Source organism: Dermacentor variabilis, chromosome 3 (assembly GCF_050947875.1).
Source record: "Dermacentor variabilis isolate Ectoservices chromosome 3, ASM5094787v1, whole genome shotgun sequence".
Lineage (NCBI taxonomy): Eukaryota > Metazoa > Arthropoda > Arachnida > Ixodida > Ixodidae > Dermacentor > Dermacentor variabilis.
Window position 1 is genome coordinate 46,997,018 of NC_134570.1, and position 16,620 is coordinate 47,013,637.

At 48.5% G+C, this 16,620-nt stretch overlaps 1 protein-coding gene and 1 pseudogene across 1 annotated transcript in view; both read left to right on the top strand.

The window, feature by feature from the left end:
- The first annotated feature begins 3,343 nt into the window (after positions 1-3,343).
- Positions 3,344-16,620, top strand: part of LOC142574502 (carbonic anhydrase 1-like) — a 61,196-nt gene continuing 47,919 nt past the window's right edge. Inside the window, exons 1-2 of the mRNA XM_075683565.1 lie at positions 3,344-3,552; positions 8,955-8,967. Of these exons, the coding sequence (XP_075539680.1) occupies positions 3,344-3,552; positions 8,955-8,967 (222 nt within the window). The remainder of the gene's footprint in view (positions 3,553-8,954; positions 8,968-16,620) is intronic.
- LOC142576840 (U2 spliceosomal RNA) lies at positions 14,053-14,195 on the top strand (annotated as a pseudogene).

Consider the following 16,620-nt stretch of genomic DNA (forward strand, 5'->3'; position numbering starts at 1 on the left):
CAATCGTAAATAGATTCGTAAATCGCAGACAGCAAGCGTTAGATGCACCTGCATTTTGCTCTATGGCCGCTGTATTTTATCGTCACGTGCAACAGGTATGTCCTGATGTAGACGTTCTCGAATACCGTGTTGTGGATACAATGTCAGCCTTACTGCTTCCTCTTGTCCCCCCCCCCCAGGCCGCGCACGTTCCAATAATGCGTCGTGGGATGCAATAACGGCGTAATTTCTGCCTGGCCACCTACGCGGCTTCACGTGGAGTCTAGGGTGGCAAGGATGTCTATAGTCGGGCACTCAAGTCTGTTGCCTTCAGGTAGTGAAAAAGCGCTCGAACTGCTTTCTGCGCTAATGAACTGTGAGGCCAGGCTCCCAAGACCTAAGTTATCTCTCTCTCTCTCTTTCACTCCCCATTCCCCTCCCCACGTGTAGGGTAGCAGACTGGACTCAGTCTGGTTAACCTTCCTGCCTTTCCTTCCTCATTTCTCTCTCTCTCTCTCTCTCTCTCTCTCTCTCTCTCTCTCTCTCTCTCTCTCTCTCTCTCTAGGGTGGCAAGTGTTTCCAACTCGTGACAGGCTGGAGCGGTTGGACGTAGTCCCACCTTTACTGTGTCTCACTTGCCCCCTTCAAGATGCCAATAAGCATGTGCTGCTGCGATGCGTCGTTGCCAGAGTATTTGGAGGGCCGTGCATACTGTTTTTCCATGGCCTTGGAGCTAACCGTTTTATTACATCTGGTCGCTGCTCACGTGGCCGCATTGCGCGACATCGAATTGCTGCGAGGGCCTTTTGCCTGTGGCGTAACCGGTGCGAGGCAGTTGCTAGGGGCATCGTTGCCGCGCTCTGTTTTCAGTTCTGGGGAGGCTCTACTCTGAGCTACTGTCGTTTCCGTCAGAAGAGTTGTTCTTCCTTGGGGAAAAGAGTTCCTCCGACAGTGGTCATGCCGCTTTCTGTCGGTTGCTGATAACCGACCGCTTAATTTTCAACCAGCCTGGTTCTTGTAGCCAGGCCATCAGAGGTATTCATTTAACGTTTAAAGAATCTAGGTGCCCGTGATTTCTGTGTGTGTGTGCTCTCGTATACATGATCATTTTTGTATATACACATCTCATACCACCACTTCAAAATTATGTAGAGTGTCCTTGTCACATCATTGCACATAGTCATTGTGTACACTTTATATATATATATATATATATATATATATATATATATATATATATATATATATATATATATATATATATATATATATATATATATATATATATATATATATCCTCGAGCAGCCAAAATGCGCGAGGAGCTCAGCGCTCCGACGCGGAAGCGTCTCACAAAGAGAGATAGTCTCCTGTCATCGTCGCGCGACGTCCGACGAGCCGGTATGTGACTTGTATAAGATACTTCGTACTTTGTATATGTTATCGTCCTGGTGGAATTGCGCCGTCATTGCAACTCAGTGTTCGTATAGTCTTTTCTTTGAAAAAAAAATCTTTTTGTGAACGCCAGGCCACACATCTCGTACAAGACCCAGAAAAAGAAAACTGCAACTGTACCGCCGTGGTACGGAAGTATGTATAGCTGTGCCATCGTGAACTAAATTATACGATCGAGAGATGGCGCTGTGGAAATTAAAACTAATAACTTCATCATTATGCGGTGAGCAATATGGTCACTGCCGTAACGGCTGGTCATGCTGCGCAGTCGCTGGTTTTGGACGTTTTGTTACTGCGGTCGGAGCGGTATTCGCGTGTACGGACTACCGATATCAATCAATCAATCACGTCCTGGGCTAGTTTTCCGTGCGGCTAATTATGCGCTCCACGCAGAGACGCGACGTATAGCTGCACATATTCACGGTTTCACCGATAGTCGGTTCACAATATACACCACAAGGTGTTTGAACCCGCCACCTCCCATCTTCGACGGAAGAAGCGTTCATCGCATCTTGTCACGAAGCTGGTGGACTACCGATATCTTTTTTTTTTTAGAGCGCAGGGCCGCTATTTTGTAACACGTTCGAAAAGCCGACGTTCGATTTCGCCTCACGCGATTGGACTAGATTGGCCTAGGCCGCGATATCGGCGCAGCCTGGACAATCGCGCGAGGCGAAATCGAACGCCGGCTTTTCGAACGTGTTACAAGATAGCGGCGCAACTCTTGGGCGCCCGTTCCTACGTCGGCGACGGCGTCGCGCTCGAAACCGAGCGAACGAACACAGAGAAGGATGAAAGCGGACGCGGAGCGCAGCGGCAGATGCAAGACGGCGATATCGAAGAGAGCGCGAGGAGGAAATCGGAGGAAGAGGGCGCAGCGGCACCATGAGGTGGAAAATGGAGGAGGCGGATATGACGAAAGCGCGAGAAGAAAAGCGTAGTGGCCGCGCGCGGCGTGCTTTGCGGCGTCGATGGCTACGCGCTGGTGCCACAGTAGCGCGCGTTGTCTGTATGGAAACAAAGCTCTGCGTGAGCGGAGGTCTGTCTGACGCGGCTGGCTGTGAATCGCGGCCACGCGTGCCCCACGCGCCGCATCTCGGTAACCCCCGATTAGCGAGGCGGTCGCGCCACATTTCGCTCCATTTGAAACGTGCCGCATGACAAATTGTGCACGCCAGCCAATATATCGCAAAATGAAAACATATCTATAGGTGCGCCCAAATTTCGCATTAGTGAGTATGTTAATCGTCGGTGAATTTCTTTAATGCGAATCACTGTTCTGCCTAGTCGGGACCGAGGTCACACGCGAGGCCGCCCAAAGTCACAGAGTTTGTCGCCGATGCGCCCGCTCGCTGGCCGCTATTGGCTGGTTCGGCCCGTCGTTACCCCACGCGCATGAGCGCACTGTCCCACGCGCCCGCTCGCACCCAGCTACTGGCTTGGAGGAGGAGGAGGAAAAACTTTATTTGCTCTAATTGATTAGAAATTAGCGGTGGCCGATGTGGTCGGCCGTCTTCACGGTCTTCTTCTCCATCTGCGCAGGGTCGACGCCCCTATTCCAGGGCACCACTGAGGGTGGCTACTCGGTGAGCGTGCCTTACTAGTCCATGCTGGACTTTCGGGTCGCTGCTGGAGAGCCCCCTCTCCCACTGCTCGCTTGGCACCTCCTCTCCTTTCTCCACTTGGCGGCATGGCCGTGGAGCAAGGAGAGCACGTGGCTAGGCTGCGCTAGCTGCGCTATTTTGCGCGTGGGCCTCTATGCTTGCTGATACGACAGCGGGCTCTCGGTTGCATTTAGCGGGAGGGGAGCGTAAGGTTGCCAAAGCCCTGCAGAGACTACACAGGCATCCGATGTGTACCGAAGTGGCGAGGCAGGAGGCGAATCTACGGGACGACGACATGCGCGCAACCATGGAGCGCGAGCGACAAGAGAAACGATACTTTGCCGAAAAACAGCGGCACACGATGCGATTAACGTCCACTGAACAGGCAACCAAGATCATGCGGCGCCGAATGGAGGAACGGGACTTGTGGGACGCAGACTCGTACTTTCAGAAGCACATTGTCGAAAACGAATTTGACACAGTGTGCAGCCTCTGCGACCGCCTCTGGTTCCGATCGTACGTCGTCGGCGTGCCTTCATTTTCTCTTCTACTAATCAACCTGTTAACGCGATATCGACGAGATTAGAGCTTTGAAAGAAAGCTTTATCAGTACAAACTAAGATGAAATGTTTCCCTCTTTGTGGCCCTTTTAGCCTGTCTTGGCAGACTTCGATTCTTCTTGACACACTGGGAAAGTCGGGAGCACGCAAAAGGCGTATACGAGAGATGGACAGATAAGGAGAGATGCCATCGTGGATTACGACGACGCGCCTTCCCCGATAAAAAAAAAAAATGGGGTTTTACGTGCCAAAACCACTTTCTGATTATGAGGCACGCCGTAGTGGGGGACTCCGGAAATTTCGACCACCTGGGGTTCTTTATTCCCGCTAAGTTAAACAATACCCCCGCTTCCTCCCATAGCGCTGTCATCTAATGATGACGAATTTTCTGCTGACGCTTCGCTCTCTCGTAATATATCGTGTCCAACTTTCGAAGCATGGACGGGGCGAGTGCCTGCCGCGTCCTCTAAATGACGGCTCGCTGGAAATGCGTTTCGATCGCCGCCGCGTGGTTTAAATAAAAGTTTGGCGCCGGCGTGTCCGTGTTATGTGCTCTTCGTCTTCCGCTCGCGAATGCGCGGCGCGCGCTAAAGTTTGGTTCCTCCAAATCGATTCCGCGCTTTGTGCGCTTTGTGCGCTTTGACCGCATTGTGAACGTCTTGCGAGCCGTCCGCCTTGTCTCCTGCAGTTTGCTTCGGCGGGTGTGGTTAGGCTTGCAGGCTGCGATAGCGCGATCGTGAAAACTGACGAAGTGCTGATTGCTTCCACGGCTCTCACTACTTCAGACTTTTCCTTTGGTGATTACATGCGTACCCACGGTGGGGGATTGGCCAAGACTCCGGTGGCATTGAAAATGCGTTTACTTTCTTTAATAGTAACCGCAGTGTGTTGAGAGAAAAAAAATAATAGAAGGGATGAAAGGAATAGCGATTATGTACTAAGAGACTTTCAAAGCAATTGCTTTGAAACAAGTAAAAGAAGAACGAAACAAGAAAGCACACGCGTGATGTGCGAGACACAGCTCTGAATTCAAGAGCTCTCGCACAGCGTTCTTTTTTTTTTTTTTGCGATAGCCTGCGTAACAATTGACGAGTTGGAAGCTACGAAAAACGTGGTCTGTACATACTGCTCGCGAGCAATTTTTTTAACATTTGATTACTATTAGTGCTGTCTTTTCCTGCACTTACCATCTAAAACTGAAGCTTTCAAGCAGAGTACATACGAATAGACCCTTCACGTGTTCTACGTAACAACGGTCAGCAAATGATATATGGTTGAGTGTCCACAGCGTTTCTCAATAGCATAGCTTCCTGAAAAGTTCATCGCAAAGTTTGATTCATGTGATATTTGTGTGCGCGGCGTTGCAAAATTAGTAGGGTAGAAACTTGGGCTGCTTGGGCTGCAGGAACAGTTTAAATTTTGGATGACCAGCGCTTAGACGAGACACATAGAGAAGAATGAGAATAACGGCGCAATGTGTGTATAGTTATTCTTTGTGCATCTTGTCTAAGCAGTGGTCTATCGGAACTTGAACTGCAAAATTTAAGTGTGTACCTGTAGTCGCACTGTGGTACTGTTGTATTCACGGCACAAGCTGATGAGCCCGGCCAGCTAAAGGTAGACTGCGCGAATCTTGTAGAACGACTGTTGTATTCTCTGCAATGGGCATTCTAAATACGCTGCACCGATAACGCGACAGTGTGACGACTACGGCGTGTACTCAACATATCGCAAGCTGTACGAGTACTGTTGTGCCAAAGCGTATACAGCACACACCAAAGTCTAGCGCGACAAACATCCGTGCAGGTGGGAATTATCGTCTTACCTGTACTGCTGCCCCAAATTTTCTATCTTGCGGTGTGTCTGCTTTGACGTAACGTAGAGGTCCCGCCGGGTCGCCTCGTTGAAAAGCACGCAAACTGGGATGCATAGCGCAAGAATGGCACAAGGGCGAAGCAGGAACACGGGACGAGCGCTAACTATCAACAATTGATTTACTGCAGCTGGTGAGCATATATATATATATTCACTGGGACGCCACTGCAACAGACACACTGAAGGGAAGGAGGAAAAGCAGTCATGTGACTATTACGCCCAAAAATTCCAGCTCTTTCTTTGATAAAAGAACAGACGGCGTGCTAACACAGTTTGTATCAGCTTGTATGTATCGTTTGTATGTATCGTATGTATAGCTTGTATGTTTTTATATATGTAACAGTTTGCATGTATCCCACCAACACGCCCAAACTTCTTCCCTGCTATTATTGAAAAGCTCCGTCATGGTGTCATAAACGCGCGCATTATGCTTATGAGCGCGCAGTCGCGGCAAATGGTCCTCCCAGCTATTTATCGCTATAGGTCAATCATGGACCTTGTCCACACAAAACGCTTCGCAGCATCGGCAGCTGCGGGTGGCACGTTTTCATCCATGGAGGCTGCCGTCTTCCCAAATCGCTGTCTCTGGTCAGGGTCTCACTGTCAACTGAGACCCTCGATCTCCGCTAAGGCCAACGATCGTTAAGATGTCGATGACAGTTGGAGTCGCCGTGTAAACTCGGTAAACTGCGATTGAAATCAATTGCCAATCAATGGCAGTCGGGAGTACTCGTGTAAAGAAGGTATAAAGGCTTTCGTCTCAAAAAAAAAAAAAAATCGGGCCGAACCATTTATATGGTGGCAGATTAGCCAGCGAAGCAGTCGATCGCAGACCGAGCAACTACGGCCAAATTTCGCGTCCAGAAACATGCTCGTGAATTTGCAATTCGCCCCGGTGAAACTCCAAGGAGGTGACAATTCATGCTTCGGCCGCTTGGACGCAGGCTCGAACGACGTAGCTTGACGCTTACGAGTGGCCTCCAGTGCGCGATCTTCTTTGGCAGCTTGCGCTTGAGGCCGACGATTTAGAGTCTCGCACCTGCTCTCGCTGACGTTCTTCGGAGGCAAAGTCACTGGCCGCATTCTCCGCTTTCGCACGGGCCCGTTGTCGTAGGTTACGGTCGCGTCTCTGCTGTCGACGCCTCTCCTTGTACTCGGCTTGTTATTCAGCCGTGCGCACAATGCGCGGTCTCCTCACATTCCCCAGTTTTGTTGGAGTTGCAGCTGTTTGCAACGGTCCACCTCTGCATTGCACAATCCGGACCTTGCACACTGCGGCGGCTACCGCTGCACACATTCCTGTGTCTTACGGCCACAACTGCAGCGCCGTTGTGTTGAGGGCAGACGGCAGCAGACGCAGCCACCAGCAACGGTGGCTAGCGCGGGTGTACTCTCGCCACTGCGCAGGCGCGGCGCGCGGTGAAATCCCGTGTCCTTTCTTTTTTCTCCGCCCGTGCTATCGTTCGTTATCTTTTTTGTTCACTTTACGGACATTAGCCAACCCAGACAACCCCCCCCCCTCCTTCAACACAACGCAGCGCCGCCATCTTTTTTTGTTTCCTTTACGGACGTTAGCCAGCCCAGATACATCTCACCCTCCCCCCTCTAATACGACTCATTCATAGTCAAGTAAACAGCTTCGCTGGGAAATTTTCGCACGGCTGAGTTAGTGTAACCTATGGCAGCGTCCAAGAAAGAAGGCTAGAGAAAGAAATGACCGTAATGGGGAAATTTATTCTAAGTTGGCGAAACTGTACTTTGAAGAACGCCTCTTTTCTTAAGGTCTGTCAACGGCGGCAGATTACGGAAAAATATGATCAAACGTCTTGGCGTTTCCACAGGATGGACGTTGAGGGGAGGGCGACTATACGTGGACCGTTGGGTGCCTTCCTCGTCTTCTTTCGTCATTTCTTTCTTTGATCTCTTTCTCTCTCTTGCTCGTGGTGACCGTGGCTCAGAGGAAAGTAAAGATTCCCATTCGCTGCGCGCCCCCCCCCCCCAACCTTGTGCTAGCATTGTCTTCCATCTCCGACCATTTATTTACTTCTTGTACTTCTTTTTCCTGTTTTCTTTTTTCTTTTCTGTGGTGCCAGCATTGCATGCTAAATCAAACGCCAGATATGCCTGTGCACTTCCCTGCTTTAATTTTTTAGCCTTTCTTTTTCTACGATCAGTTCACTGACTCACGCATATTTTTGTTCCTTTATGTTGTTTCTTTCTTCTTCAACATATTTAAGAACTATTCAGAAGATCCCGCTTCTATGCTCTACAGAGAACCGAGTCGCAATGGACAATGACTGATGACTCCTCTTACACTACACACGCCACTCCTACGATTATTCTTCGAGTACGCAGACGAAATATTGTTCAATCGTTGTGCAACAAAATGTAAGTTGCGCTTTCGATCATTCTTCTTTTTAAATATAAATATAATTCCTCCTGAAAGGATGCCAGTGTATGTATAACGCAAAAAGAAAAGGAAGTAGATTGCTGTGTTGCAAAGAAAAGGTGAATAGCTGTAAAAGAAGAAATATGTCAGTGATTGCATTATTATTACTCTTATTTTTCTTCGTTTTTTTTTTGCGAAGCGTTCTTTGCCTCTTTCCTGCCGATGCATTATATCTGGGGATATATTGTCACAGATGTCCCGTTGTCATTACGGTCATCAACTATATTCCAGCGGGCGTTGTCAGGTGTCCTCCAGCTGTCCGAACTTCCCGTGCCGTCTCAAGCCCCATGCAGTCTTAAGTAACCTTCTTCAACTGGGCGGCGAAAAATCCACTCATGACGGAGTAGTCGGATTCTGCGTCCACTGCGTGACCGTCGAGAAGCACGTCGAGGTCGGTGTTTCTTTGTTTCGCGTTGCAGATAGGGCGCGACGTCGGGTCACGGCCACGTCGCGTTGTCCTCGTGATGTTACGTCAGGCCGTCATGTTTACTTTAGGCGGCGTTTTCTTGATTTCGAGGCTTCATTCGGGTGTCGTAGTGCCGTAGTGTCGTAGTGCCGAGAAGGTCTCATCGGCGTCTTCGTCGTCGGTGACGGATCTTCGGCATTTCGACGAGCAGCACCTGCACCTCCATCGGTTGCTGCTTTTAGTTTTCCGGATAGCGGACTGGCTACGGGCTGGCCCTGTGTAGGGTTGAAGGGGCTGCGGTGATAGGTAGAGTCCTGGGGAAGGCGAACGGGAGGGACGTCGGGGTTTTCACTGCGTTGCGGCGATATAGTCGGCGATGTTACGTGGTCGCACGCCATGCAGAGAGTTGATGGCGAACCCTTGTCGTCCCATCTCGCGGTATGGGCACCGTCGGTACACGTGGCCAGCCTCTCCGCAGTGGTGCCAGAGCGGCCGGCGGTCCGGAGCGCGCCGTACGTCCGTCTTTCCTGGGGCGTTGCGCGGGCTCACTGACCGGAGGGCTGGAGGCGGCGGTGGCAGAAGTTGACGATAGAATTGCGACGTGACCGGGTCCCGCACGGGTGTGTAGACGGGACCTGAAGGTGAGCGACTGCGGCGTAGGTCATCGCTTCAGGCTGGGGATGTGGTGATTCCGGCTGCACTTTGGGAACTCCCAATGACCGCTGGATTTCTTCTCGCACCCCGTCAGCGATCGAGGCCACCCGAGGCTGAGGCCTTGGGAACATCCTCTGCGGCTCCTCACACACAATCGTTCGGATTACCTCGCGCAAGTCGTCGGGGCCAGGAGCTTGGATCTCGTACTTCGGCACAAGCAGATGGCGGTGGTATTGCCTACTGCGCTTCTCCAGCGTCTTCTCGGTGGCTGCGGTTTCCGCTGAGAATTAATCCGGCGAAGAGTTCTTGCCTCACTACCCGCATGAGAAAATGAACTTTCTTATTCCCAGACATATTCGCGTCGGCATGGCAGAACAGACGGGTCGTTTCCTCCGTGTAAGCGGCGACGTCCTCGTTCGTGAGCTGCACTCGGGCTTCTAGCAGAGCTTCCGCCATTTCCTTGGGCACGCCGCTCGTAAAGTTCTGCAAGAAGCCGTTGCGAAATAGGTCCCATGTCACTAGTGTGCACTCTCGATTCTGAAACCAGGGCCGCCACCTTGTACACGTTCGAAAAGCCGACGTTCGATTTCGCCTCGCGCGATTGACCAGGCTGCGCCGATATCGCGGCCTAGGCCAATCTAGTCCAATCGCGTGAGGCAAAATCGAACGTCGGCTTTTCGAACGTGTACAAGGTAGCGGCCCAGGTACGGGCGGTATCTTGCAAGGAGAAATACTCAAGACGCAATTATTCCTGAGAGTTCCAGTTGTTGAACGTCGCGACCCTATCGAATGTCTCCCGCCAGCTTTCGTGCCTCCCTGGATTATTGCACGACGATTGCAGACACGGAGGCTGTCGTTTCGGCTGTTGGCTTGGCCTTGATCGTCCTGGAAGTCTCCGGTAGAAGTCCTTGCTCCGACGGTAATGTTTGCAGCCTGCGGTTATCTCGATCGTCCGTGGCGACGTTGACGATGTCCTAACGGTTCGGGCATACAGGGGCTTTCTGTTACACAAAGAAGCACCTCCACAAGATATCACGTTGTACCGACAGGGAAGAACTCAGTAGGAAAAGTGCGAATCCCGAAACTTTTTAATGCGAAAGCATTGTGCGGCTCACGAGGCCGAAAATCCCGCGTTGGCATGACCACAGGAGGGTGCAAAAAGGCTACGAACCCTCGACCATAGGCGGGAGTCAAACCCACGACTTTCGGTGGTAATTAAGGCGAAGTTAATTAAGGCACAGCTAACTAGAAGAGAGTTTATTGAAGCACTCGACCCCACGACCTTTGGTGTGAGTCGAACCCACGACTTTTGGTGGCAGTCGAATCCTAAACCTTTAGTGGGAGTCGAACCCACGACCTTTGGCGTCAATTAAGGTGAAGGTAAGTCAAGACGACTGAAAGAGCATAGCCGTCGCACGGTAGTGGCGATGCTTTCACTTTCATTCACGTTAGGATAACTAAGTGCCTTTTAATTTTTGATTGGCTGAGCCTATGCCCACAAATACTGATTACACTCGAAGCCGAACGACAGTGGCGAGCGCAGTCGGCGATCGTCGAAAATGTAGTTCTGCGTTTCAAGCGCGTCGGTTTTTTTTTCTTTTTTTATACATGACTCGTCGAACGTTCCAGCGTAATCTCTGGCATCTACGTTTCTCCCGGAAAGCACTACACAATTCTCTCGAGCATATAATGTGATTATACAAAGTTCGACGAGAGCATACCCAACAGATAGAATCAACGCTGAAATTCAAGTAAGTTCCAAAGCATGCAGGCACGTTTTGCGCTGAGCGACAACATTGGGTTAGCGGGTTACACAGTCATAGGAAGAAAGGATAAATGAGTACACGTGTCAATATATACGAAGCTTATCAGCGCGCTGAATGCAGCTCCCAGCATGTAATCCTGCCATGACGGGCTTATATAAATTCTGTATTATCATCATAATTATCATCATCAACAACAACAAAAACAACATTATCAACCTATCTTATGTCCACTGTCAGGAAGCAGGCCTCTCCCTGCGACCTCCAATTATTCTGTATGCGGACTGTCAAATAAGTATAGCGCGAGTAAACGCAACTCCTGTCCTACGTAATCAAAATAAAATTAATTTCTACACACAACATCAACACATAGTGTCGGCTCATAGGCATACCCTACAGCACACCGACATCTCTTACGAAAAAAAAAAGTGCGAAGCGCGATGCGAGTGCTTTCATACTCCTAGACGCCCATAGAGCGTCTCCTCCCGGGCAGACGGGAACGGCAGGACAACGCTCGCCACCGTTGACAAAGCAGCCACCATCGAAGATTACTTTAATAATATTTGGGGTTTTACGTGCCAAAACCAGTTTCTGATTATGAGGCACGCCGTAGTGGAGGACTCCGGAAATTTTGACCACCTGGGGTTCTTTAACGTGCACCTAAATCTAAGCACACGGGTGTTCTCTCGCATTTCGCCCCCATCGAAATGCGGCCGCCGTGGCCGGGATTCGATCCCGCGACCTCGTGCTCAGCAGCCCAACACCATAGCCACTGAGCAACCACGGCGGGTGAAGAATATTACTTTAACGGTAACTTCGAACTTGAGGCATCGCATGTACGTGCTACGCCGTAGACCTAGAGAGGCCAACTGCTGAGGCCGTCGCGTCAACTACGGTCTCAGCACCATTCTCCGTAAGGAGAACGTCGAAAACTTGGTTCTTCGATAGGCGTCATGGCATCAGAGGTGGACTTCCGTGACGCGTAGCACGCAGGGAAGTCATTTTCCGCGGAAACGGAAAGATACAGCGGAATCAACAAAGTAAAATTGGTGACGCTGTTGCGTCAGAGCCAAACTGCTAAGTGCAACAAAGGTTGGAAGTCATAAGAAGAGACCCCCTTACCTGCTCAACGTAATATTCTCTATTTCGATCAAAGTTTTCATTAGCGCTTCCGACAATTGTTAAGCTCTAGTAGCGTTCCTAACAAGTTTAATATCAAGCATGTTTCTTTTTAGTTAATCATGACTGCACTCTTTATATAGAGACAACGTATGCATAATAGTAGGATATTATTGTGAACAATGTTCCGTACATTTTTTTTTCCGCCTTCTTTTCTGTACTGGTTCTCCTTCCATGCGAGTGGCGTACCCATTACATCTTTCCGACACACTCTGTTAATAGTAAAGAACAAACTACACGTACGCTTGCCGCCGCACGACATCTCACGCCTGCGGCCCTTGCGTTTGCCGTGCCTCGCGAGGAATAGCGGTTGGAACCTACAAGACGCGCCAGCACGCGTCCACTTGGCTCACATCTTCGCTTTTGTAGCCGTCGTTTCGTATTCTCGCGAGGCAGCCAGAGCATCGATATTTGTCTGGAGAAGATATCAGTGCTCGCGCCACGCTTCGACGCGTGCCAATTATTATTCTATTATTATCGGAGTTAGTGAGCTTTCCGATCACCCTTCCCTGGACCCAAGTCGATCCGTCTCAGAGGAACTAGTTTTTAATAGCATCAAACGCTTAAAACCGTATTTTTCGCGCGGTCCCGACGACATTCCACTTGCTTCGATTATGACGCGCGGATCCTTGCTTGTTCCAGTGCTTACTGTATTTTTAGTTCTCCTTTAAAAACGAACACGTTCCCAAAGGCTTGGAAAAACAGCGCGTGTCGTTCCCGTCTTTAAGCCAGGGGTAAAAACTGCTGCGAGTAACTACAGGCCTATTTCTCTCCTGTGCAGAGCATATAAATTATTCGAGTCGACTTTGCGCTCAATAATGTCTCAATAATGCACTCAATGGGGCGCTCCACAACTACCGACCTCGTTAGCTTCATGGTGCATGCCTCTCAAGCAGTGTACAAGAAAGAACAGGTGGATGTCATGCATGTTGACATCAGTAAGGCGTTTGACGTTGTATGCCACAAAATGCCCCTTGAAAAGTTGACGCAACTTGATCTGCACCACTTTGTCACAGCGCTGATAAGAAGCTACCTACGCCACCGGTACTGCTACGTTAGCGTAAATTGTCAGTCGTCAGAACTTTATGCGGTTACAAGGGGAGTTCCTCAAGGGTCTGTCCTGGACTCCCTCCTTATCTCACTGTTTATTAACGAAGTTTCGGCCGTCTTTCAAAACTCTTCAAATTTGTTATATGCTGATGACGTGAAACTTTTCAAAGCGGTAAAATAATTTTGACGATCGCGCTGCTCTTCCGTATGACATTGCGAATTTTGCTTCACGGTGCATTGGAAACAAGGTGGTCATAAATGCACCAAAAACAAAAATTGTAAGCTTCACGCGGAAGACTAACAGGACCTTATTTCCATATAGCGTTAAAGACGTTCTCCTGCCAAGAACTCAGGGAACAAAGGACGTTGGAGGGTACTTCGATAGCTCTCCGAGTTTCTCGCCTCACGCTCAACAGACGAGGAAGCCTGCACTTCAAACGTTCGGCACAGTATGTCGAGTGAGGAGAGACTTCTAACAAACTGGGACATTTGTAACTTTGTATAAGAACGTGTGCCTTCCAGTTCTTAAGTACGCCTCCGTGGTTGGGGCGGCACTTGTAGGTAAAATTGTGAATTCCTGGAAATTGCACCAAAAATGTTCACATCTGTGGCTTGCTTTAGTGCGCTTTTACATTACGCAGAAAGGCACAAGGAAACAGCGCCTTTCAGCCTTCCGACTTTTGTGACCCTCTATCTAGTGTGCAGTCGACATATAACGCCCACTCAGATTGCATGGATATCTTCGTGCCTAATTTTAATATTTTCGTGAGATGATTTGCAGAGGAATTGCAATAATTCAACTAAAACTCTCGTCTGTTTACCGTCATTCTGTAATCTTTTCCTGTTTCTCAGCTTTTGCTTTGTATTGCCTTTTTGTACACATCTTATGCTCTGTTAAAAGCTATATTCGCGACATTAATCTCTTTTATGCGTGCGCACGTGTGAATGTGCGTGGGCATGCACTGTTTTTCCTGTGCATTGTTATGCCGCGTGCGCCAGCATCAAGAGCCTCGAGGTTGTTCCAAGGTACTTTAATAAACACATTTGATTATTATTATTATTATTATTATTATTATTATTATTATTATTATTATTATTATTATTATTATTATTATTATTATTATTATTATTATTATTATTAAGGTTGGAGTGCTTGAAGCCTGCTTCACCACCGCCGCGGGTCGGCCCGGTATTGCACTGCCTCCGAGATCGGCCCACATATTTGACCCCGCACACGACTAATGCAATGAAGTTGCTAGAAGTATACTGCTTCGCTGTAAAAGCGCATCGTATTCAGGGGCTTCTTCGCATTCCGTCATTTCGCACAGTTCATCCATTCAATACGTACCGCTGAGCATGTTCCCGTTCGTGGCTAATCATGCAGAGTGGGTGCATGTGCCACTCTAGAATGGGTATGTGTTCCACCGTGGCGCAATCGTTATAGAATCCTCAAATGCATTTCCATGTACGTGCCAATGTAAATGACAAAGAAATTTTTACCTCTGCCGTTCATAATCATAACGGTTGTTGGAGCTCACGCTTTGCATAGGACAAAAGAAATTACAGGGTCTCTTAAGGTCTCTCGTAAGAGGTGAACGGCAAAAGCCTACTCTTCCTCCTCTTATCATTCGCCTCTTTCTCTTTGCCTCTTCTCTTTGTGTCTTTCATTTTAGTCATTACTGCTCACTACTAAGCATATTCAGTCATTTGTAATCAATTGTGGTTGTTACAAGCCGTCGTTAGACATATTGGCCATTTCGTAGTCATTAGTAGCCATTACAAGTCTTCAGTAGTAATTTTAGTGATTACTACCCATTACTAGACATTTCTAGTCATTTCTAAACAATTCTGGTCATTAGAAGCAGTCGTTGACGCATTAGTCATTTTGGAGTCATTAGTAGTCATGATTAGTCATTACTAGTCGTTATTAACCTCTACAAATCTCTATTATAACGTTATCATTCACTAACTGTCACTATCAATCACTTTTCATTCTTTAATCTGTCTTCATATGGCGTGACGACGCTTCGGTGGACACTCCGGCGGTCAGGTCTGCTGACACAAAGTTCACCATGAGCCTGGAAAGGCTTTCGCCTTACACAAATGTACGCACCACCATTAATTGTACGGAATTCATTAACCGCTTAATTAAACCTTCGCTTCGCGTGAGCTCTAACAAATGCGCTGAATATGCAAAAGTTTCTTTTTTCTTCTGAGATCTCTGATGAAGTTTTACTGACTGCCTTCAAGCTATTCTATGGTATTGAAAGGATGTCTTCATTTGAAAAAAAAACTTTGGTGTAACACGCGTCTGTGAAATTGCCTCGTGTATCCTGCTCGCGTGACACATCGTTGCAATCTGCTTGGGGCTCCAAATGCTGACGCTCGCAATGCATAAACAGATCCCAGTGAGTGTTGACCTTGAAACTTCTCGGGCGCTCACATGAGCTCTGCAGCAACGCTGCTCCACGTTTGCAGTTATTTATTTTGTTTTAACGAACCAGCCCTTCGCTGCTGCGCTGGCCTTAACGGCGATTAAAATGAAACTCACTGCTGACGTGTTCCATTAGGGGAAAAAAAAAACGCCAAATCATGCCGTCCGCTCACCAACCGTACGGGCAGTTGTGCGCGCCGCCTAATGACTGGCCTCACGGGAGTTTGATACGCAACCGCGGCGAGATGTGCGCACAATGGAACCCTGCAGTTGCCTACCGGCGTTGCCCACGAGCGTTGCCCGCCGGTGTTGCTGCTTCCTGTGGTCGCTTATACCCGAGCTGCTCGACAGTTGTAAATGAAGCGTTCGCACAAACGCGCCGCTTGCGCGAACACGGCGAAAGTTGTGAGCGCGAGCCTGTTTTGGCGTGCCGCCATTTTGTTTTTGTTTTTTTCCGCGAGAACAATGCGCCGCTCTGTTGACGGGCCGAGTCAGCCGAGCTGCGCTGCTTCCCCGCTGAAGTTCGCCGCACGCCCTGCACGCCGAAACCAGCAGCTGCAAGCATCCAAGACGCTGCCGTCTAGATTAGAATAGTGGAACGAAAAACTGTTCAAAATTTCATATATATATATATATATATATATATATATATATATATATATATATATATATATATATATATATATATATATATATATATATATATATATATATATATATATATATATATATTATACAGGGTGTTTCAGCGAACACTTTCAAAATGTTTTGCAGGTTGCCTGTGGTAGATAGCTCAATTCTAGTTCGTGGGCCGGGTTATATACTCGAGGCGGCGTAAACTACTTGCACAAAAAATGAAAATGCGAAATCCACTAAATAACCTAATTACCTTCTTAGCTAATTATCTTATGACCCATATTGCAATTTACGAATCCTAGCAGTGGGACTTCGCAAGGCGGATCCACTTGGAACGAATTCTCAGGACGACACCAGTTTCGAGATATAATGTCCCCGAACTTTGCGGAGAAATGCATTGGCGTTCCAGTTGATTTGTTGACAAAACGTCGTTTCATGCACTGAATCAAACAAGTAACTGGAACGCCAGCGCATTTCTCCGCAATGTTAGGGGATTACTACCTCGAAACTGGTGTCGTCCTGAGAATTCGTTCAAAGTGGATCCGCGTTGCGAACTCCACGGCTAGTATTTGTAAATT